Source organism: Thalassophryne amazonica, chromosome 3 (genome assembly GCF_902500255.1).
Source record: "Thalassophryne amazonica chromosome 3, fThaAma1.1, whole genome shotgun sequence".
NCBI lineage: Eukaryota > Metazoa > Chordata > Actinopteri > Batrachoidiformes > Batrachoididae > Thalassophryne > Thalassophryne amazonica.
This window is the reverse complement of record NC_047105.1, coordinates 63,514,250-63,533,613: the sequence shown is the minus strand read 5'-3', so window position 1 is coordinate 63,533,613 and position 19,364 is coordinate 63,514,250. Positions and strand designations below refer to the sequence as shown.

The window sequence follows — 19,364 nt, the reverse complement described above, 5'->3', positions numbered from 1 at the left end:
GTGACAGATTAATAATTTCCAGCATAGTATAGGCCCAAGAGTGGGCCACAAGTCCTTCAAATATTCAATTACATCAGTAATTACATTAGTATTCAGTTCAGTCCAGCCGTTTGACAGATTTTTCCATGTTCTGCAATAATTGATATCCTCGTTACTGTGGCGTGACTTTATTTCTTTTCTTTTCCTGTTATGTGCGGGAATTGATATTCAATGTCATACTGCTTTCAACAGTATTGATTTTTTTTTTTTTTTTTTTTCGGTGCAGTTTGATCGCGTGCACCGCAGAGGACCTTGAACGCGCGGGACCATATCAGGCACGCGCGGCTCGTTCCCCGTGTATTCCACGCGCTCACACGCATGAATCGAGGACGCCGCGGCTGGCTGAAGCTGAACGCCAGCAGCAACGGGCGAGCTCAGGCCCACGACGTCCACAGAGTCGCCGTCGTTCATTTTGTGCAAGCGGAACTCTGACCGGCAGGGATTAGAAACGTGCCAGATCATATGTGTATAAAGGGGGACAGAAAAGCTCAAGATGGTTCGGGAAACCAGACACCTCTGGGTGGGAAATTTACCCGAACACGTTCGAGAGGATAAAATCGTGGAGCATTTTAAACGGTATGTTACGCAAGAGGGATCCTCTGCTCTGGCCGCCTAGCTGCGGTGGATAGCCTGCTGCTAATGCAGCTAACGCTAGCGGGTCCCCCCCCCCCCCCCTTTTCTTCCTCCTAATATTTATTTTTTCGAGTAGTGTCGTGCACACTGTGCGTACGGATTAATCACACATTTTCATTCGTTGGAGTACAGTGCGCGTAAAAAGTTCACACGAGCATAAATGTTTACAATCTGCAGTGTTTAGCTAACTTTTGCTAATTCTTGGCTGCTAGTAGCTAGCACGGTTAGCTTCCTGCCAACCATTTTGTGGGAAGTCGCGACGTTTCACGTTGGTCAAAAACGTCAGTTGGGCAGAAGGAGAACTTGGCTTTCTTGTGTGAACATTGATTTTTAAAGCACTGAACTGTTGGTGCAGAAATATTTGACGTTAACGTGGGTGAAAATTTAAGTAGCTGAAATATGAGCGCGTTGCGAGCTGCTTGCCATCGTTAACCCAGACTGTTATTTTGCTTTTTGGGTGCCTTTCTACATAAGAACAGTTGCTTTTTGTAATGTGTGTTTTTTAAATACATTATATGAATTTTCATACTTAACTGTGTGTAAAAGTTTAAGACCAAAACCTTAAATTGCTTTCGAGCAAACTCACTTCCAGGAAGACACCCAAAACAAACGTTTGCTAGGCTAAGATCCAGCATTTACATTTGCTATATATGTTGCGTCCAATCGGAATTCTTAAAAATCACCAGTGTTCTTCAGCTAATTTTGAAGATTGGACACATCTCAGCATGATGAAGCCTAAGCTTCATGCTGTTATTCTGTGTTATGTGTTACACATAATATGGTGTTCTCTATAGCGTATGCGTACAAAATTTTGGAAGACTTCATATTGATACCAATCACATTATGACCTTACCCTGAGTATTCAAGCCAAATGTCACTTAACAAAACTTACTGAGTGTTGCAGTTTTCCTTGCTGACAGTCTCTGACACTTTGACAATTTTGTTATTTGTGAGTGATGTGAATCTGTCTATATCTATAGAGAGAAACTGTAAATTGGACCTCTTCCAATGATTTTGTATGTGTGCAGAAAGGAATACATTGCATTACTGGTAATGGCAAAACACTAAATTTGTGCAGTTTGGCTTTGGCAACCAAAAAATTAGTTTTGAAGTTGCCATGATGCTGTGGTACATGCTTTCAAAATTGTTGTAAGAGTTCCAGTGTAGTGCAGTCTCTTGACTCAGTTGTTTGTCCTTTCCCTGAGTATTTAAGTAAAAAAGCACCAAAAAAATTGAATGACAGTTACAGTTTTCTTTGCTGACAATCCTTTAAGATTTGGCAATCTCGTGGTAGTTATATTGACAGGAGTTCTTTTTAGATTAGCATTGAAAATGTTAATTTGCATATTTCAGTAGAAAGAAACAAAGAATTCTTCCCAAGAGTTTGTGCACATGTATGTAGTGTAGTGCTGCCTTGCATCACAGGTTAAGTTAGCTTACCAGTTACAATGTTAGTCAAAATGAGCTTATTTACTAGCGTTTATCTTACAGAGCAGCTGTCCAACAGCTACTATACTCATACTTGGTGTGTATACGTACATTTGTATGTATTTTTAAGTTGTCTTTTGCAACCCCATTTAGGTATGGTCGTGTGGAGAGCGTTAAAGTTCTGCGGAAGCGTGGATCAGAAGGCGGCGTTGCAGCCTTTGTGGATTTTGTGGATATAAAAAGTGCTCAGAAGGCTCACAATGCTGTCAACAAGATGGGGGACAGAGACCTTCGAACTGATTACAATGAACCTGGGTCAGTCCCTAGTGCTGTTAGGGGCCTTGAAGACAGCACCCCTTCGAGCAGTCGAGACGTTACTGGATTCTCTAGGGGAACGGTTGGTCCAGTGTTTGGCCCCCCTGTTTCCCTTCACACCAGAGAGGGGCGTTATGAACGGAGAATAGATGGGTAAGTGGACACAGTCTCCCCTTAATATCCAGGGGAATCTAGGTGTCAGGTAGTTGTAAAACATAATGACATAGTTTGGTTATTTGTGACGGATAAATGCCACATGGGTTACACAAAGGTAATCTAGGGATTGTTTCGCTTTTCACCCCGACTTGCCTTGGCTATTGGATTAAGTAAATTACACACAATCATTTGATAATGTAACTGATTCAGAGTTTGACTTCTGATTTGGATATACATCTGTGAGGAATATCCTGATGAGTTTTGGATTTATTACATTTGTGGGAGACTACCTCTCGGATCTTTTGGATTTGTTTTTAATCAACATCTTCCTGCCAAACTTTGGATCTCTACTTGAATTTTTTTTTCCCCCATGGATTCCTATGAAAGCGGAAGTAAAACCTTTCTGTTGAAGGATACATTTTCCATCAGCTAATGTATTTGTACTGTCAAGACTGTACACTTTCATTTTAATTTTCCCTCTTTGAACACCAGTTGACTGTTGGACTATTTTTTTTTTTTTTTTTTTTTTAACCCAACAGTGGATAAGACCTTTTCTGGATTTAAATTTAAACAAATGGCTGGAAGAAGCTTATGCATCTTAGATACCACAGGAAAGACTTTTAGTACATATATTGTAGGCTGTCTGTCACTCTAGGTTGAAATTCAGTCTGTATAATTGTCACTTTGCTCCATATGTGGAGGCTCTTTCAAGAAGACCTAAAACGGCATTAAGAGACCAAGAAGCTACCCAGCAAAATTTGTGGAGCTATTCTCGTTGGGGATTGCTGGCCACGAAGACATGCGATAACTCCATAGTTGGAATTTACGCAATATGATACCCCGTGTTGGATGTACTGACTTCTGTATGGACCTTAGTGTGGATAGGTGTAGCTGCTGTCCTTGTGGATTATTCAAGTGTGGATATAGTTGTCAGGCCTCAGTATAAGCAGTGAGAAGAAGGGCACATCTACAGAGAACTGAAGAACGCTTTTTTCATGTTGCCTGAAATGACACGGCAAGAAAGAAGATTGCAAATCCACGTCCAACTGGATCAATCGGTTGTGGAATTACTCCCATCTCCTAGGATTATATGTGCCATCATCATACTGTTTTTAGTATTTTCAAGATTGTTATAAGTTGGCACTATTCAGAGGAATATTTTTTTTTTTTTTTTTTTTTTTTTTTTGGAACATACCATTTTTTCTCATGCCATCAAGCCTGATCCATGTGGATGTATTTTCTATTTGGGCAAGAATGTACTGTACATTCATTCTACCTGGAAATGTACTGAATTGCTCAAAACTTCATAAAAAATCCATTTTTATTCATTAAGATGTTACGTTTGGCCTCTTTTTTGTTGTTTTTTTTTTTATCGCCTCCCATATATCCTGAAATTCATCAAGATGTCCATTTCTGTGGTTTTTTTTTTTCTTTTCTCCCTTTTTCATCCAGTGATGAGACTTAAGTAGCCTAATTGTGGATTATACCTCAACAATCTACTGGCCTCGTGCTCCACTCTGTTTGAAGATTATTTGCAGTGCGAATCAAGAAAAGCTTCTCTTTTTTTTTTTTTTTTTTTTCCCCACCTGAGCAAGTCAAGTTATTTTTTTTTTTCCCTTTGGTTTTTCATTCGGGCTCTCACATTCTGACCATCTAGATTTTATTTGGATAAGTTTCGGTAACTGCTTTCTCAAAAGGTTGGTATTGTTCTGTCCTCTATATTTTTGTTTTTCTGACCATTGCGCTTTAATTCATTAATTGCTTAATTTTCGGTGTGTGTGTGTGTGTGTATTAAGGGCATGGTGGTACACAGAAATCACGGTTCGGTTCACACCTCGGTTTAGATATCACAGTTTGGTACGAGTTCAGTTTTTGAAAATTCTTCAAACGTTTATACTGTAGCCTTAATCTATGAGTAGCAGAGGACTGCTGTCAACCACTTCAGCACTGTGAGATAAAGTTTGAATGTAAACTTTTTTTTTATTAAACACTTGAATTGGATTATGTTGCTTGCAATTCATGTTGGATGAATTTACTGTGCAGCACTTTTTTTTGTTATTTTGAGTGACGTGTTGTGTCAGACTGCCTTTAATATTTTGTCCATTTTATGTTGGATTTTTGTGCAAATGACTGCATCTCATAAAACCTCACTCCATACAGATTTGAAATCAATATACACAGTGTTGCTATTTGGTGGCCATCTCATGTTTGAAATTTTACATTAATTCATAAAAAATGCCAACTTTTGTCACAAGTTGGTCATGACTACATCTTGATTAAACTCCAATGTTCGTAATCTCATACGAAGACAGTGATTGGACACAAATGCGGATCGATACACTTTTGCTTTTAGATTTGTATTTTGGAAGAAAGGGGTAACAAATTCCATTTATGCTTCAAAAGTTTCTGAGTGGAATAATGTGGTTGCTTGCTTCAAATGGCTAGCACACTCCAGCTTCCTCCATTCAACTGACAGAGAGCGGTCTGAGGAGGCTGACCACTTGAAGACAGGAGCAGTGCAGCTCACTGAAATGTCGGTGACTTGCGAAAACGAATATGCCTGTATATATAATCAAACTGTGTACAGTCATGCTGTGTATTTTACATACAGTTTTGTGCGCTGAACCGTTGCATGTGTACCGTATGGTTCAGTACATTGTGACAAACCCTAGTGTGTGTGTGTGTGTGTATGAGAGATGTAAGAAATCTGCATGGTATTTTAACTTTCAGCATATGTGACAATATTGTACAATTATTTACCATAATGTTACAAGTTTCTCTCTTTCAGCTATACTTCAGCCTGTCTCTGAAATCAGATCCCCTGGTTTACAAAATGATGGAAAATGCTCAGTATTTATTTATTTTTGGAGATGAGTTAATAAAAGTAAAATAATCAAATTTTTCAGTATTGGGAAAATATTCGTAAAAGTTGATTGACTTGGGTAGTTTTATTTCATTTGACTGTTAGTGATTTTGCAGTCTTATAGAACAGTATGTTCTCGCGGCTGGTCTGCTCTATGTAAGCCTGATCCCATCAGATCTTAGAAGCTAAGTAGTGCAGGATCTAGGGATGGGTATTGATAAGATTTTATCTATCGATGCCATTATCGATTCTGCTTATCGATACCTCGTGAATTTTGTACTAAAAGTAGGCTTTACCGGTTTTCTATGTATTTCATTGAGTCTTAAAGTAAATAAATATGAAATTGGTCACTGTATCCTTGATCTCTGGACATAAATAAAAATAAACAAAACAGTGTTTCGCTTTGAAGTTATTAATTCAGACTGGATTCTATCGTTCAAATTTGAATCGTCGGAGAGCTGCACAACATTTGGAGCTGTGTGAACAGACGGAGGACGATTCTCGTTCCTTTCTCGCAACAAGACAGGTGTCCCAGTTAGTGACTTTAATCCGCACAAAAGTGACTCACGATTGACATATTCAGGGATGAAAGTGGTGAAAAACAAAAAAAGCTGAAACCCAAAATTACCCCCCAATACCACCCGCACGAAAATGGTTCAATTCTAGAAGCTCTGAAATGCAATCTGGGATTATTCCAGACAATAAACTGGAGTGAGTGCAGCATCCATTTAGGTGAGAAAAAAAAAACAACTTATTCAAATTCATTCCAGTAGTATTCTACTGTTACTAGGATGCAGCAGTTTTCTAGCTTGGCAGATAGTTCTAGAGGAAATCACTTAAGAAATTAACAAATTGAAAATATGGTTTGACCGAAACAAACTGTCATTAAATTTAAATAAGACAGGGATGAAATGGAGGTGTAAGAGTCACTAGGTGTTCACAGGAAACACTTATTTATTACCTCCGCCAAGGAGGTTATGTTCTCGGTCGCGTTTGTTTGTTTGTCTGTCAGCAGGATAACTCAAAAAGTTTTGAACACATTTTGATGAAATTTTGTGGAGTGGTTGGAACTATCCGGATCCCGATGCTCTATGGCATTTTCAATGTTAAAGTTAGCATTAAGCAGTTGCAGCTGTCATCACGTTCGGGTGCATTTGTTTTCAAATTGTAATATTTCTTAAATTTATTTGTGTTTGTATATTAATAATCTAATGATTATTATATACAATTTTAGAGAAAGAGACGAAAAAAAATAGATCACTGTGCCAAGGAGGGAATCTCTTTAGGGTCACTGACCCTATGGCCTTGTTTAGAGAAATGTTTCATAAATGTTAAAAAAAAAAAACATATTTGCAGTTGAGTTGAATAATAAATTGAATTTTGTCTCTTATTTGTTTTTGTCTGTAAGCACATGCAATATCAATATCAGTGCTCAGATGACAGTAGCTTCTGGGAAAGGTGCAAGTTGCAATAAACTGTGATGCCAAGCGCTAAGGATACATGCTATCCAGTCACAGCAGATGAAACTTTTTTTACTACTGAGCAAACATCATTTTTAGACTTTTTTTTAGGTTCAATGATTCCACAGTGTGTAGATGTTATCAATCAACTCAATCAATCAACTTTTTTCTTATATAGCGCCAAATCACAACAAACAGTTGCCCCAAGGCGCTCCATATTGTAAGGCAAGGCATACAATAATTATGAAAAACCCCAACGGTCAAAACGACCCCCTATGAGCAAGCACTTGGCAACAGTGGGAAGGAAAAACTCCCTTTTAACAGGAAGAAACCTCCAGCAGAACCAGGCTCAGGGAGGGGCAGTCTTCTGCTGAGACTGGTTGGGGCTGAGGGAAAAAACCAGGAAAAAGACATGCCGTGAAGGGGGGCAGAGATCGATCACTAATGATTAAATGCAGAGTGATGCATACGGAGCAAAAAGAGAAAGAAACAGTGCATCATGGGAACCCCCCCACAATCTACGTCTAAAGCAGCATAACCAAGGGATGGTCCAGGGTCACCCGATCCAGCCCTAACTATAAGCCTTAGCGAAAAGGAAAGTTTTAAGCCTAATCTTAAAAGTAGAGAGGGTATCTGTCTCCCTGATCTGAATTGGGAGCTGGTTCCACAGGAGAGGAGCCTGAAAGCTGAAGGCTCTGCCTCCCATTCTACTCTTACAAACCCTAGGAACTACAAGTAAGCCCGCAGTCTGAGAGCGAAGCGCTCTAATGGGTAATATGGTACTACGAGGTCCCTAAGATAAGATGGGACCTGATTATTCAAACCTTATAAGTAAGAAGAAGAATTTTAAATTCTATTCTAGAATTAACAGGAAGCCAATGAAGAGAGGCCAACACGGGTGAGATATGCTCTCTCCTGCTAGTCCCCGTCAGTACTCTAGCTGCAGCATTCTGAACCAACTGAAGGCTTTTTAGGGAACTTTTAGGACAACCTGATAATAATGAATTACAATAGTCCAGCCTAGAGGAAATAAATGCATGAATTAGTTTTTCAGCATCACTCTGAGACAAGACCTTTCTGATTTTAGAGATATTGCGTAAATGCAAAAGGCAGTCCTACATATTTGTTTAATATGCGCTTTGAATGACATATCCTGATCAAAAATGACTCCAAGATTTCTCACAGTATTACTAGAGATCAGGGAAATGCCATCCAGAGTAACGATCTGGTTAGACACCATGCTTCTAAGATTTGTGGGGCCAAGTACAATAACTTCAGTTTTATCTGAGTTTAAAAGCAGGAAATTAGAGGTCATCCATGTCTTTATGTCTGTAACACAATCCTGCAGTTTAGCTAATTGGTGTGTATCCTCTGGCTTCATGGATAGATAAAGCTGGGTATCATCTGCGTAACAATGAAAATTTAAGCAATACCGTCTAATAATACTGCCTAAGGGAAGCATGTATAAAGTGAATAAAATTGGTCCTAGCACAGAACCTTGTGGAACTCCATAATTAACTTTAGTCTGTGAAGAAGATTCCCCATTTACATCAACAAACTGTAATCTATTAGACAAATATGATTCAAACCACCACAGCGCAGTGCCTTTAATACCTATGACATGCTCTAATCTCTGTAATAAAATTTTATGGTCAACAGTATCAAAAGCAGCACTGAGGTCCAACAGAGCAAGCACAGAGATAAGTCCACTGTCCAAAGCCAAAAGAAGATCATTTGTAACCTTCACTAATGCTGTTTCTGTACTATGATGAATTCTAAAACCTGACTGAAACTCTTCAAATAGACCATTCCTCTGCAGGTGATCAGTTAGCTGTTTTACAACTACCCTCTCAAGAATCTTTGAGAGAAAAGGAAGGTTGGAGATTGGCCTATAATTAGCTAAGATAGCTGGGTCAAGTGATGGCTTTTTAAGTAATGGTTTAATTACTGCCACCTTAAAGGCCTGTGGTACATAACTAACTAACAAAGATAGATTGATCATATTTAAGATTGAAGCATTAAATAATGGTAGGACTTCCTTGAGCAGCCTGGCAGGAATGGGGTCCAATAAACATGCCGATGGTTTGGACGAAGCAACCAATGAAAATAACTCAGACAGAACGACTGGAGAGAAAGAGTCTAACCAAATACCGGCATCACTGAAAGCAGCCAAAGATAACGATACATCTTTGGGATGGTTATGAGTAATTTTTTCTCTAATAGTCAAAATTTTGTTAGCAAAGAAAGTCATGAAGTCATTACTAGTTAAAGTTAATGGAATACTCAGCTCAATAGAGCTCTGACTCTTTGTCAGCCTAGCTACAGTGCTGAAAAGAAACCTGAGGTTATTCTTATTTTCTTCAATTAGTGATGAGTAGAAAGATGTCCTAGCTTTACAGAGGGCTTTTTTATAGAGCAACAAACTCTTTTTCCAGGCTAAGTGAAGATCTTCTAAATTAGTGAGACGCCATTTCCTCTCCAACTTACGAGTTATCTGCTTTAAGCTACGAGTTTGTGAGTTATACCACAGAGTCAGACACTTCTGATTTAAAGCTCTCTTTTTCAGAGGAGCTACAGCATCCAAAGTTGTCTTCAAAGAGGATGTAAAACTATTGATGAAATACTCTAACTCCCTTACAGAGTTTAGGTAACTACTCTGCTCTGTGTTGGTATATGACATTAGAGAACATAACGAAGGAATCATATCCTTAAACCTAGTTACAGCGCTTTCTGAAAGACTTCTAGTGTAATGAAACTTATTCCCCACTGCAGGGTAGTCCATCAGGGTAAATGTAAATGTTATTAAAAAATGATCAGACAGAAGGGAGTTTTCAGGGAATACTGTTAAGTCTTCTATTTCCATACCATAAGTCAGAACAAGATCTAAGATATGATTAAAGTGGTGGGTGGACTCATTTACTTTTTGAGCAAAGCCGATAGAGTCTAATAATAGATTAAATGCAGTGTTGAGGCTGTCATTCTCAGCATCTGTGTGGATATTAAAATCGCCCACTATAATTATCTTATCTGAGCTAAGCACTAAGTCAGACAAAAGGTCAGAAAATTCACAGAGAAACTCACAGTAACGACCAGGTGGACGATAGATAATAACAAATAAAACTGGTTTTTGGGACTTCCAATTTGGATGGACAAGACTAAGAGACAAGCTTTCAAATGAATTAAAGCTCTGTCTAGGTTTTTGATTAATTAATAAGCTGGAATGGAAGATTGCTGCTAATCCTCCGCCACGGCCCGTGCTACGAGCATTCTGACAGTTAGTGTGACTCGGGGGTGTTGACTCATTTAAACTAACATATTCATCCTGCTGTAACCAGGTTTCTGTTAGGCAGAATAAATCAATACGTTGATCAATTATTATATCATTTACCAACAGGGACTTAGAAGAGAGAGACCTAATGTTTAATAGACCACATTTAACTGTTTTAGTCTGTGGTGCAATTGAAGGTACTATATTATTTTTTCTTTTTGAATTTTTATGCTTAAATAGATTTTTGCTGGTTATTGGTGGTCTGGGAGCAGACGTTATGGCGTCAGTGACCCCATGGCCTTGGTGAAGATTTGCACTCTGAGTGCTTCTAGTTTCTGTATGTATTTATTTATTTATTTATTTATGTATGTTCATTGTTAGTTGCTTTTATATTTTCTGTTGTTTCTATTCTATTTTTGTCTCTTTCTGTAAAATTGTATATAATAATCATTAGATTATGACTTTTAACATTGGAAATGCCATAGACATGCTAACGCATTAGCATCGCTCCCGTTTTTAAGTTATAAAATACATCTATCAACTGTTTCAGAAGACCATAACAGGTCGGTTTAACATAGAAAAGGTAAATAATACTCAGATGTATGCTCTTTGGGGGTTTAGCGGGGGAAAATTAAGCGAAAGAATAAACAAAGCAATAGATCGAAGCATTGCTTCAATCTGCGAACCACTGCTTCGATTGGTTCAAGGTTCAAAGCAAAGCCGCGCTGCAGTAAAGTTGATTACGGACCCACTGCAGGGTCTGTAATCAATGTAGAGAAATTATCATTTTCCTGACAAACACTCCCCCAAAACAACGGCCACTCTGAAGGACCAATAACAGAATCGTTAAACACAAAGCTTATTGATGTCGGTGGATCGAATCATTTCTTAACGATACCCGAAAGGAACCGGTTCTCGATACCCATTCCTAGATCTGGTTAGTACTTGGATGGGAGACCTTTGCGGAACACCAGCGGCTGTGTGCGTTTCTCCAGGTGACACTAGAGTTGCATCAGGAATTGCATCTGGCATAAAACTTGTGCCAAATACCAATGCGGATTTGCTTGTATCCGCTGTGGTGACCCAGAATAAAACGGGAGCAGTCGAATGGATGACAACAACAACATAGAACAGTACTTCTAGTATAGTATTGCTTGTACAAACCAAAATGTAATTTTTCAGTGTACAGGAACAGTGCAACAAAGTTATCCATGTTAGTAGAAGAGGATGCCTTCGTAGATGTTTCTTTTGCTTGTTATTCATGTCTAAAATAAGTTAGCTGAATTGTTAAGATTATTTGTGTATTTCTGAGTAGGGTTGGGTATCGAGAACCGGTTCTTTTCGGTATCGTTAAGAAATGATTCGATCCACAGTCACCAATAGCCTTTTTGCTTAATGATTCCCTTATTGGTCCTTCAGAGCGGCCGTTGTTTTTGGGGGTGTTTGTCGGGAAAATAATCATGTCTCTACGTTGATTACAGAACCCCTGCAGGGTTTGTGAACAACTGTTTCTGCAGCCCGGCTCTTCTTGGAAGCTTGAAGCATTGATCCAACTCGCTGCTTCATTGGTTCTTTGTTTTATTTTGTTTTATCTTAATTTTTCCCCACTAAAACCCCAAAGAACATATGTCTGAGTAATATTTACCTTTTTTATGTTTTTATGGTCTTCTGAAACAGTTGATAGATGTATTTTATAACTTAAAAAACAGGACCGATGCTAACGCATTAGCATGTCTATGGCATTTTCAATGTTAAAGTTAGCATTAAGGGGGGGGGGGTTAATTTTTGGGTTTCAGCTTATTTTGTTTTTCACCACTTTCATTCCTGAATATGTCAATCGTGAGTCACTTTTGTGCAGATTAAAGTCACTAACTGGGACTCCTGTCTTGTTGCGAGAAAGAAACGAGAATCATCCTTCATTCTGTTCACACAGCTCCAAATGCTGTGCGGCTCTCTGCCGAGTCAAGTTAGAATGATAGAATCCAGTCGGAATTAATAACTTCAAAGCGAAACGCTGTTTAAATCGACACCTTTTCCCAAATCTTGTAATACAAACAAACTGCAATCAATCAAAATATTTTTTTTCCCCCCACCCAAAATGAGACGTTCTGCGCAGACGTGCAGCAGCCGGCTGAGCTCAGCGGTATGGAGACAGTTCATGCCAAAATGTCTGAAAGGAAATGCTTTTGACAAAAACTCCAGATTTTTATTTTCATTTATGTCCAGAGATCCAGGATACAGTGACCAATTTCATATTTATTTGCTTTAAGACTCAGTAAAATGTTGTTTACATAGAAGACCTGTAAAGCCTACTTTTAGTACACAGATCGATAAGCAGAATCAATAATGACATCAGTGTCGATAAAACCTTATTAATACCCATCCCTAGTTCTGAGTAAAAAGCCATTTTTGTGATTGTAGAACAACCTCAAACTCTAACTTTAAAAAAATAAGTCTCTTTCGTTTCTCCCTTTTTTCCACTCTGGCTCATCACAGGAGAGCCAAGATGGATCTGCATGTTGATTTGGCACATTTTATGCTGAATGCTCTTCCTGGTGCAGCTCCACATTACATGGAGAATGGGTGTTTTAAATAAAATTGGTGGTAGCAGTTTTTTTTTTTTTTTTTAGTGCATTTGCCATGCAGCTTTGTTCCACACTCTGCTCCAAATCTTGGGGGATAGACAGCCCTCTGTGCAGCTGCAGTCTGATGAGACAGAACCCCTGTTGTTGTGTTTTGTTTTTTTTGTTTTTTTTACTGTGATAGTGCAGCACACCACAGAACAAGAACCACCAAATGACAAATTCTGGCTACATCTGAGCACAGTTCAAATCTAATAAAACAGTTATATGACTAAACACTTTTTGTGTTGCTAAAGAAAATCCCAACTTTTATCCTCACCCTTCTGAAGCATGTTGAAGGCTCCAGTGAACGCTATTCTGTTTTGTAAAAGGTTAAGAAAATCCAAATGGCTTATTTGTAGAGTATTATGGCCGTCATTTATGGTTGATCAACTAAAATAATCTTCTCCACTATTTTCATTTTGTGTTGTGCAGCGCATTGTGTTGGAGTGCACTGTGTGCATACTGTGTCTTGCTGAATCCAAAGTGCAGTTAGGAAATATGTGTGCACAAGAAGAGAACAGATATCGTGTGCCATGATTTGTGCAGTTTTTAAACATGCTAGCAAATGAGCAGTGCAACAGTGTTTCATCGTTATGACAGTGTCTGTTTCTGAGACAAGCACAAAGTGCGTTATTGCATTACAACCAGTGAGCATGTGCATCGTGATGAGGTACACGTAGATGTTTTACCTCTTATTTTGCATGAGTGGCAATAATCCAGACACCAGAGTCAGTTGTACATTAGCCCACACTTCCACAGGCAGTGGAAGCAAGCACGGTGGGGGGGACATAGCCCTTCTGGGTTTTACTATTTGGGGAGGTGATGGTCTAGTGGTTAAGACGTTGGGCGTGAGACCAGAAGATCCTCGGTTCAAATCCTAGCCTGACTGGAAAATCACAAAGGGCCCTCGTTGCTCCTGGTGTGTAGTGAGCGCCTTGCACGGCAGCACCTTCACATCAGGGTGAATGTGAGGCATTATTTGTAAAGCGCATTGAGCGCCTGATGCGGATAGAAAAGCGCTATAAAAATGCAGTTCATTTACCATTTTACTATTTAGAATCTGTGAACGAGAGCTACGTGTGTCCAAATATAGTGGAGCTGCTAAAGGATGTATTAGATGTAAATTCATTATGAATAATTACAAGTAGCCCTACAACAGACTGGTGTCCTGTCCAGGTTGTACCCTGCCTCACACCCTATGACTGCTGGGTTAGGCTTTAGCCCTCCTGTGACCCTTGATTCGAGTAAGCGGGTATAGAAAATGAATAATTACAAGTACTTTGCTTTGAATAGTACCAAGTAGCCCCACAGTGAGACAAAAAAAATCTGTATTTGGGTGGGTAGGACGTGGAGGGAAGATGCACAGATAATTGTTTTATAATTGAATTGCAGCCTTCTGAATTATAATCAAATCATGAGGTACCTAAATGTTTCCGTATTTAACCAATATATAGTCTAGTTCTATTCCAGGTACTGTATTTTCCACAGGAGTAGAACTTGCCCCTGTTTAAAAAAAAAAAAAAAAAAAAAAAAAGACATGCCTCTTGAAGAGGAAAAATCCATATACAAGTTACACTGGAGTATGTCACTTTCTGTATTATCGTGTATGTTGTTTTCTGTGTTATCCAGCTCTTTAATTTGGGATTTTTATGCATTGTTGTAGTGTAGTTTTTAATGCGGTTTTTTTCTTGTATTAGTTGATTTTGTTAGTGCTTTGATTCCATGGAAAAGCCCTTTAAAAAGTCAACAAATTATTCATAACAACTTGTGATTTTTCAGTGCATGTAAGTTGCAGAGCCTTCTAAACCAGTAAAAATACACACAGCCTATATGGTATGGTGCTTCAGGCTGCATATACGTATACATTTTTCCAGTCCACCCAGCAGTAAATGGGTGCCTAGCCTCAGCTGAGGAAGTAAACTGTGGAGGATGTGGGTGTCCCATCCATGTGAGTCTGTAGACTCTCTGCTTCTTACTGCAGTGTACAGTGAGGAGTACTTACCCAGTAGGCCTCATCTTTCAGAAGAGTGATCAGCAATGTTTAATCACAAAGTGCAAAAACCACCTTGTTTTATTAGCTTATAAACTGGAGCCTCTTAAAAATCTTGATTCTGCAAGAGTTTCAAAAGTGTAAGAGTTCTAAAGTCATAAAATGACATGTTTGTCAAAGCAAAAATGACACTGCTCGCCACACCACTCTGATGCTGTGCTTTTAGTTTTTGTCACATTTTACCCCAACTGTGATTTCTCATTTGTAATATACAGCTGTTTTATAGTGTAAGGTCTTTTTGGATTTTTTTGAATTTATATTGTTCTGTCTTTGCAAAACAAAATGGCTATGACTGTAGTTTGTCTTTGTGTGGGAATGAAGTAACGGTTTTCTTCCCTGTCTCTTCTGTTCTCATTCCACAGTAGTTCAGAAAGCCGGGAACGTGCATATGACCACAGCCCTTATGGACATCATGACCGCAGTGGCACTTTTGACAGACAGCGTCACTACAATGCTGATTATTACCGTGATCGTTCTTTGTTTGCTGCTGCTGGCCCAGGAAGCAGTGCTTTAAGCGGAAGCTTTGAGACTTCAGACCCTCATTTTGATTCTCGGATCCGGGATCCCTTCACACTTACGAATGCTACACGACGTGACCTCTATAGAGATGACAGAGGGCGACGTCTTGACAGAACTTACCATCACCGTCGAAGCCGATCCTCTCATTCCTCACAGTCAAGGCACCCTTCTCCACATCGGACCACAGGACAAACGCCCAAAACTCCTCACTCCCCTAAAAGAGCGCCTTTGTCCCCTGGAAGAGGCCCTCGATCTGGATCCCATAGCAGGTCATCCAGTTCGGATTCTGTCAGCACCACTAGCAGCACAGGAAGTGGGAGGTTTGATACATTTTCTTATTTAGTCAAAAAATGAAGTTTCATATGAAATATACATTCTGGCTGAATACATTTTGTCAGTGGGTAGACTATAACATATTGGTGATTTTTTTTTTTTTTGTCTGGCTTGTTATGGTAGTGATTCAAACAGCAGCTCAAGTGACGGGTCTCGGGCACGTTCTGTTCAGTCATCAGCGACGCACGCGCCTCCTCAGTCTTCTATGGTGCTTGATTCAGAGGAGCCACGCAGAAGCTTTGGAATTAAAGTGCAAAACCTACCAGTGCGTTCCACCGGTGAGTTACTATGTCAGTCAGTAGCTCAACTTGTTAATAGTTTCTCTTCCCTCCCCACTCCCCACCCCTTTTTCCAGTTGCTATTTTGAGTACAAAAAAGTGGATAATTGTAACTCCTGGTATGCTTGTCTTCTCATTCAGCCCTTCCTAAACAACTTTTTCAAAAAATGGTTTACTGTATAGTTCACATTGTAGCAATAGCAGCGTCATATCAGAGATACTGTATTATAACAGCAGCACCGTCTTATAGCAAGTACTCCACAAAACTATTGAGAAGCACTCAGAATGATCTGATGCCCCCAAAATAAATTGATGAATAAAAACTAACAACATTTGACTGCTTCTGTGTAGCACAGGCTGAAAGCAGCATCTCTCTCTGTCTGAGTAAAAGAAAAATGTAATCAAATCCTTCATTTACTCTTTCACAGTTGTGAATCCTCGCGCTGTCTCGTGGTCCGTGACTCACGCGAGAGGTCAGTTTCAGCAGATTTCCGGTTCAGGGCACAGTGTAAACAAACCTCATGAAATATGGACAATAAGTCAACATCAGGGCACAGCAGAACTCCATCACAGGTGCTACACCTCCTTTAGATAACCCTCTCTATTTGCACGGATGAAAGTTTTCCGGAAATGAACGGAAATCAGGTTTTTACTCATGTGTGTGAATGTTTCCAGGTTATTTTGATAACATACATTAGAGCCCATTCATTCAGTTCATTTCAGTTCCACGCCCAAATAGTTGGTGGCGGTAATGCACTGTGTTGGTTGCAAGCCGCCAATAATTTCCAAAAGAACGGTTCATTTATTTTGGGTTATAAGAGTTTATAAAGTCATATTTTTTTGTGGACTGCTCTGTTGTTTTTTAAATGGTTTACTTTGTTGTGGACATTAAAAGTGATGAGTTGCACTTTTCCTCCAGTAATCATACATTAAGTGGAGCTAACGGGTGACATTTCCAGCGGCTAACAATGCTAATGCTGTTACCATTTAGATGAGAGTTTAACTGTTTGCGAGTCAATCTCAAGATTAATGACTTTGAGCAACGGACAAAATTTGTCTGAGGTGAGTGAAAATAATACATGTTAGTGCTCTGCTGAGGTTTATCAGCTAAATTTGCTTTTTAGCTGCAGCTGAGTGTTTGACCTATTTTTTTTTTCTTTTTACCAATAAAGCTACACAGTTTTTATTGTTACTGCTGTAACTACAAGAAAAGTCTTAACTATAAGTAACAGATTGTTTATTTAAAGTTTTTTAACCATCAAGTAATACAACCCCAATTCCAATGAAGTTGGGATGTTGTGTAAAATGTAAATTAAAACAGAATACAATGATTTGCAAATCCTCTTCAACTTGTATTCAATTGAATACACCACAAAGACAAGATATTCAATGTTCAAACTGATAAACTTTGTTTTTGTGCAAATATTTGCTCATTGCAACACATTTCAAAAAAGATGGGATAGTGGTATGTTTACCACTGTGTCACAACCTTTCCTTACACTCAATAAGTGTTTGGGAACTGAGGACACTAATTGTTGAAGCTTTGTAGGTGGAATTCTTTCCCATTCTTGCTTGATGTACGGCTTCAGTTGTTCAACACTCCGGGGTCTCCGTTGTCCTATTTTGCGCTTCATAATGCGCCACACATTTTCAATGGGCGACAGGTCTGAACTGCAAGCAGGCAGGTCTAGTACCCGCACTCTTTTACTGTGAAGCCATGCTGTTGTAACACGTGCAGAATGTGGCTTGGCATTGTCTTGCTGAAATAAGCAGGGACGTCCCTAAAAAAGACGTTGCTTGGATGGCAGCATGTGTTGCTCCAAAACCTGGATGTACCTTCCAGCATTGATTGAGCCATCACATGTGTAAGTTGCTCATGCCATGGGCACTAACACACTCCCATACCATCACAGATGCTGGCTTTGAACTTTGTGCTGGTAACAATCTGGATGGTCTTCTTCCCTCTTTGTCCGGAGGACACAACGTCCATGATTTCCGAAAACATTTTGAAATGTGGACTCATCAGACCACAGCACACACTTTTCCACTTTGCATCTGTCCATTTCAAATGAGCTCGGGCCCAGAAAAGGCAGCGGTGGTTGTGGATGTTGTTGATGTATGGCTTCAACTTTGCATGGTAGAGTTTAACTTGCACTTGTAGATGTAGTGATGATTTGTGTTAACTGACAATGGTTTTCTGAAGTGTTCCTGAGCCCATGCGGTAAGATCCTTTACACAGTGATGTCGGTTTTTAATGCAGTGCCACCTGAGGGATCGAAGGTCACAGGCATTCAGTGTTGGTTTTCAGGCCTTGCTGCTTAGGTCGGGTTCACGTGGCAGGATAATTAGGTCAATATCGGACCCGATCTTCCCCTTCCGACAATCTTAAGGATGCCCCGACAGTCGTGATTAGGGCAGTCACAATTATTACAATATTCGCCAGTCGCGATTATTTTTCATATTCGCAAATATTTTTTCTAATCGCGATTACCGTGAATTACTTATATTATCCGCAAAGTTGCATAAAACGACTCAATCTGACGTCATCGTGCAGCAGCAGCCACACTCAGCCTCGCTGCGTCACTCTGTTTCCCTCTCGTCTTGGTCGGATGGTTAGCGAGGCTCGGATAATAACACGGAGCGTGAGGAGGTTCTGGTTCCAAAGCCACGTACCACGGCACCACTGTGGATGCATTTCGGTTTTAAGTAGGGCTGCCACGACTAGTCACGACTACGTTGACGATTGAAATCATTAACAACTAATTTAGTAGTTGACAAGCCATTTATTTTATTTAAGTCTTTGTTTTTCCTCTCAAGTCATAGTTTTAGGCAGCCGTCATTTTGACGTTCAAATTTTGAATAAGACGGCCGAATAAGAGTGGCCGTCTTATTCAAAGCCGTTTAAAATGGGTAGTTTACCGAAGGGTGTGTGTGTGTGTGTGTGTGTGTGTGTGTGTGTGTGTGTGTGTGTGTGTGTGTCGGAGTCAACTCGCTACAGACTGCGAGGGAGGGAGCAGGTGAGGGAGTGAGATTCCTGAACGGAGGCACGAGACGTTAACGTTCTGCTGTGAACCATCAGTGCACTTAAGACTGCGAGTGCGGAGTAGAGAGAGGATTTTAACCCGAGTGAACATGTATTAAAACACTTGGGTCTGCCTTTACTCTCTGTACTTTCTCTACACGTGTGGTTCTGACGGCACCGTCCTGTTCACACCATGTGCGCGTCGTATACTGAATTTATGAGATCACGTGATGAAATAAACGGTCAAATATCCTTAAAAAAATTAGAATATATAAATGAACTGAGCAAAAATTACACACACAGGTTTAAAAAAAAAACCCTGCTGTGGAGAAGCTGTGCAGAGGCACAGATCACAAAAAGCTGAACTTTAACAGCT

At 39.6% G+C, this 19,364-nt stretch overlaps 1 protein-coding gene across 1 annotated transcript in view; it reads left to right on the top strand.

Annotated features, from left to right (window-relative positions):
- The first annotated feature begins 352 nt into the window (after positions 1-352).
- The window catches only part of si:ch1073-335m2.2 (msx2-interacting protein), a 44,635-nt gene continuing 25,623 nt past the window's right edge, over positions 353-19,364 (top strand). Inside the window, 4 exon segments of the mRNA XM_034166535.1 lie at positions 353-615; positions 2,254-2,568; positions 15,199-15,675; positions 15,812-15,966. Of these exon segments, the coding sequence (XP_034022426.1) occupies positions 533-615; positions 2,254-2,568; positions 15,199-15,675; positions 15,812-15,966 (1,030 nt within the window). The 5' untranslated portion in view covers positions 353-532.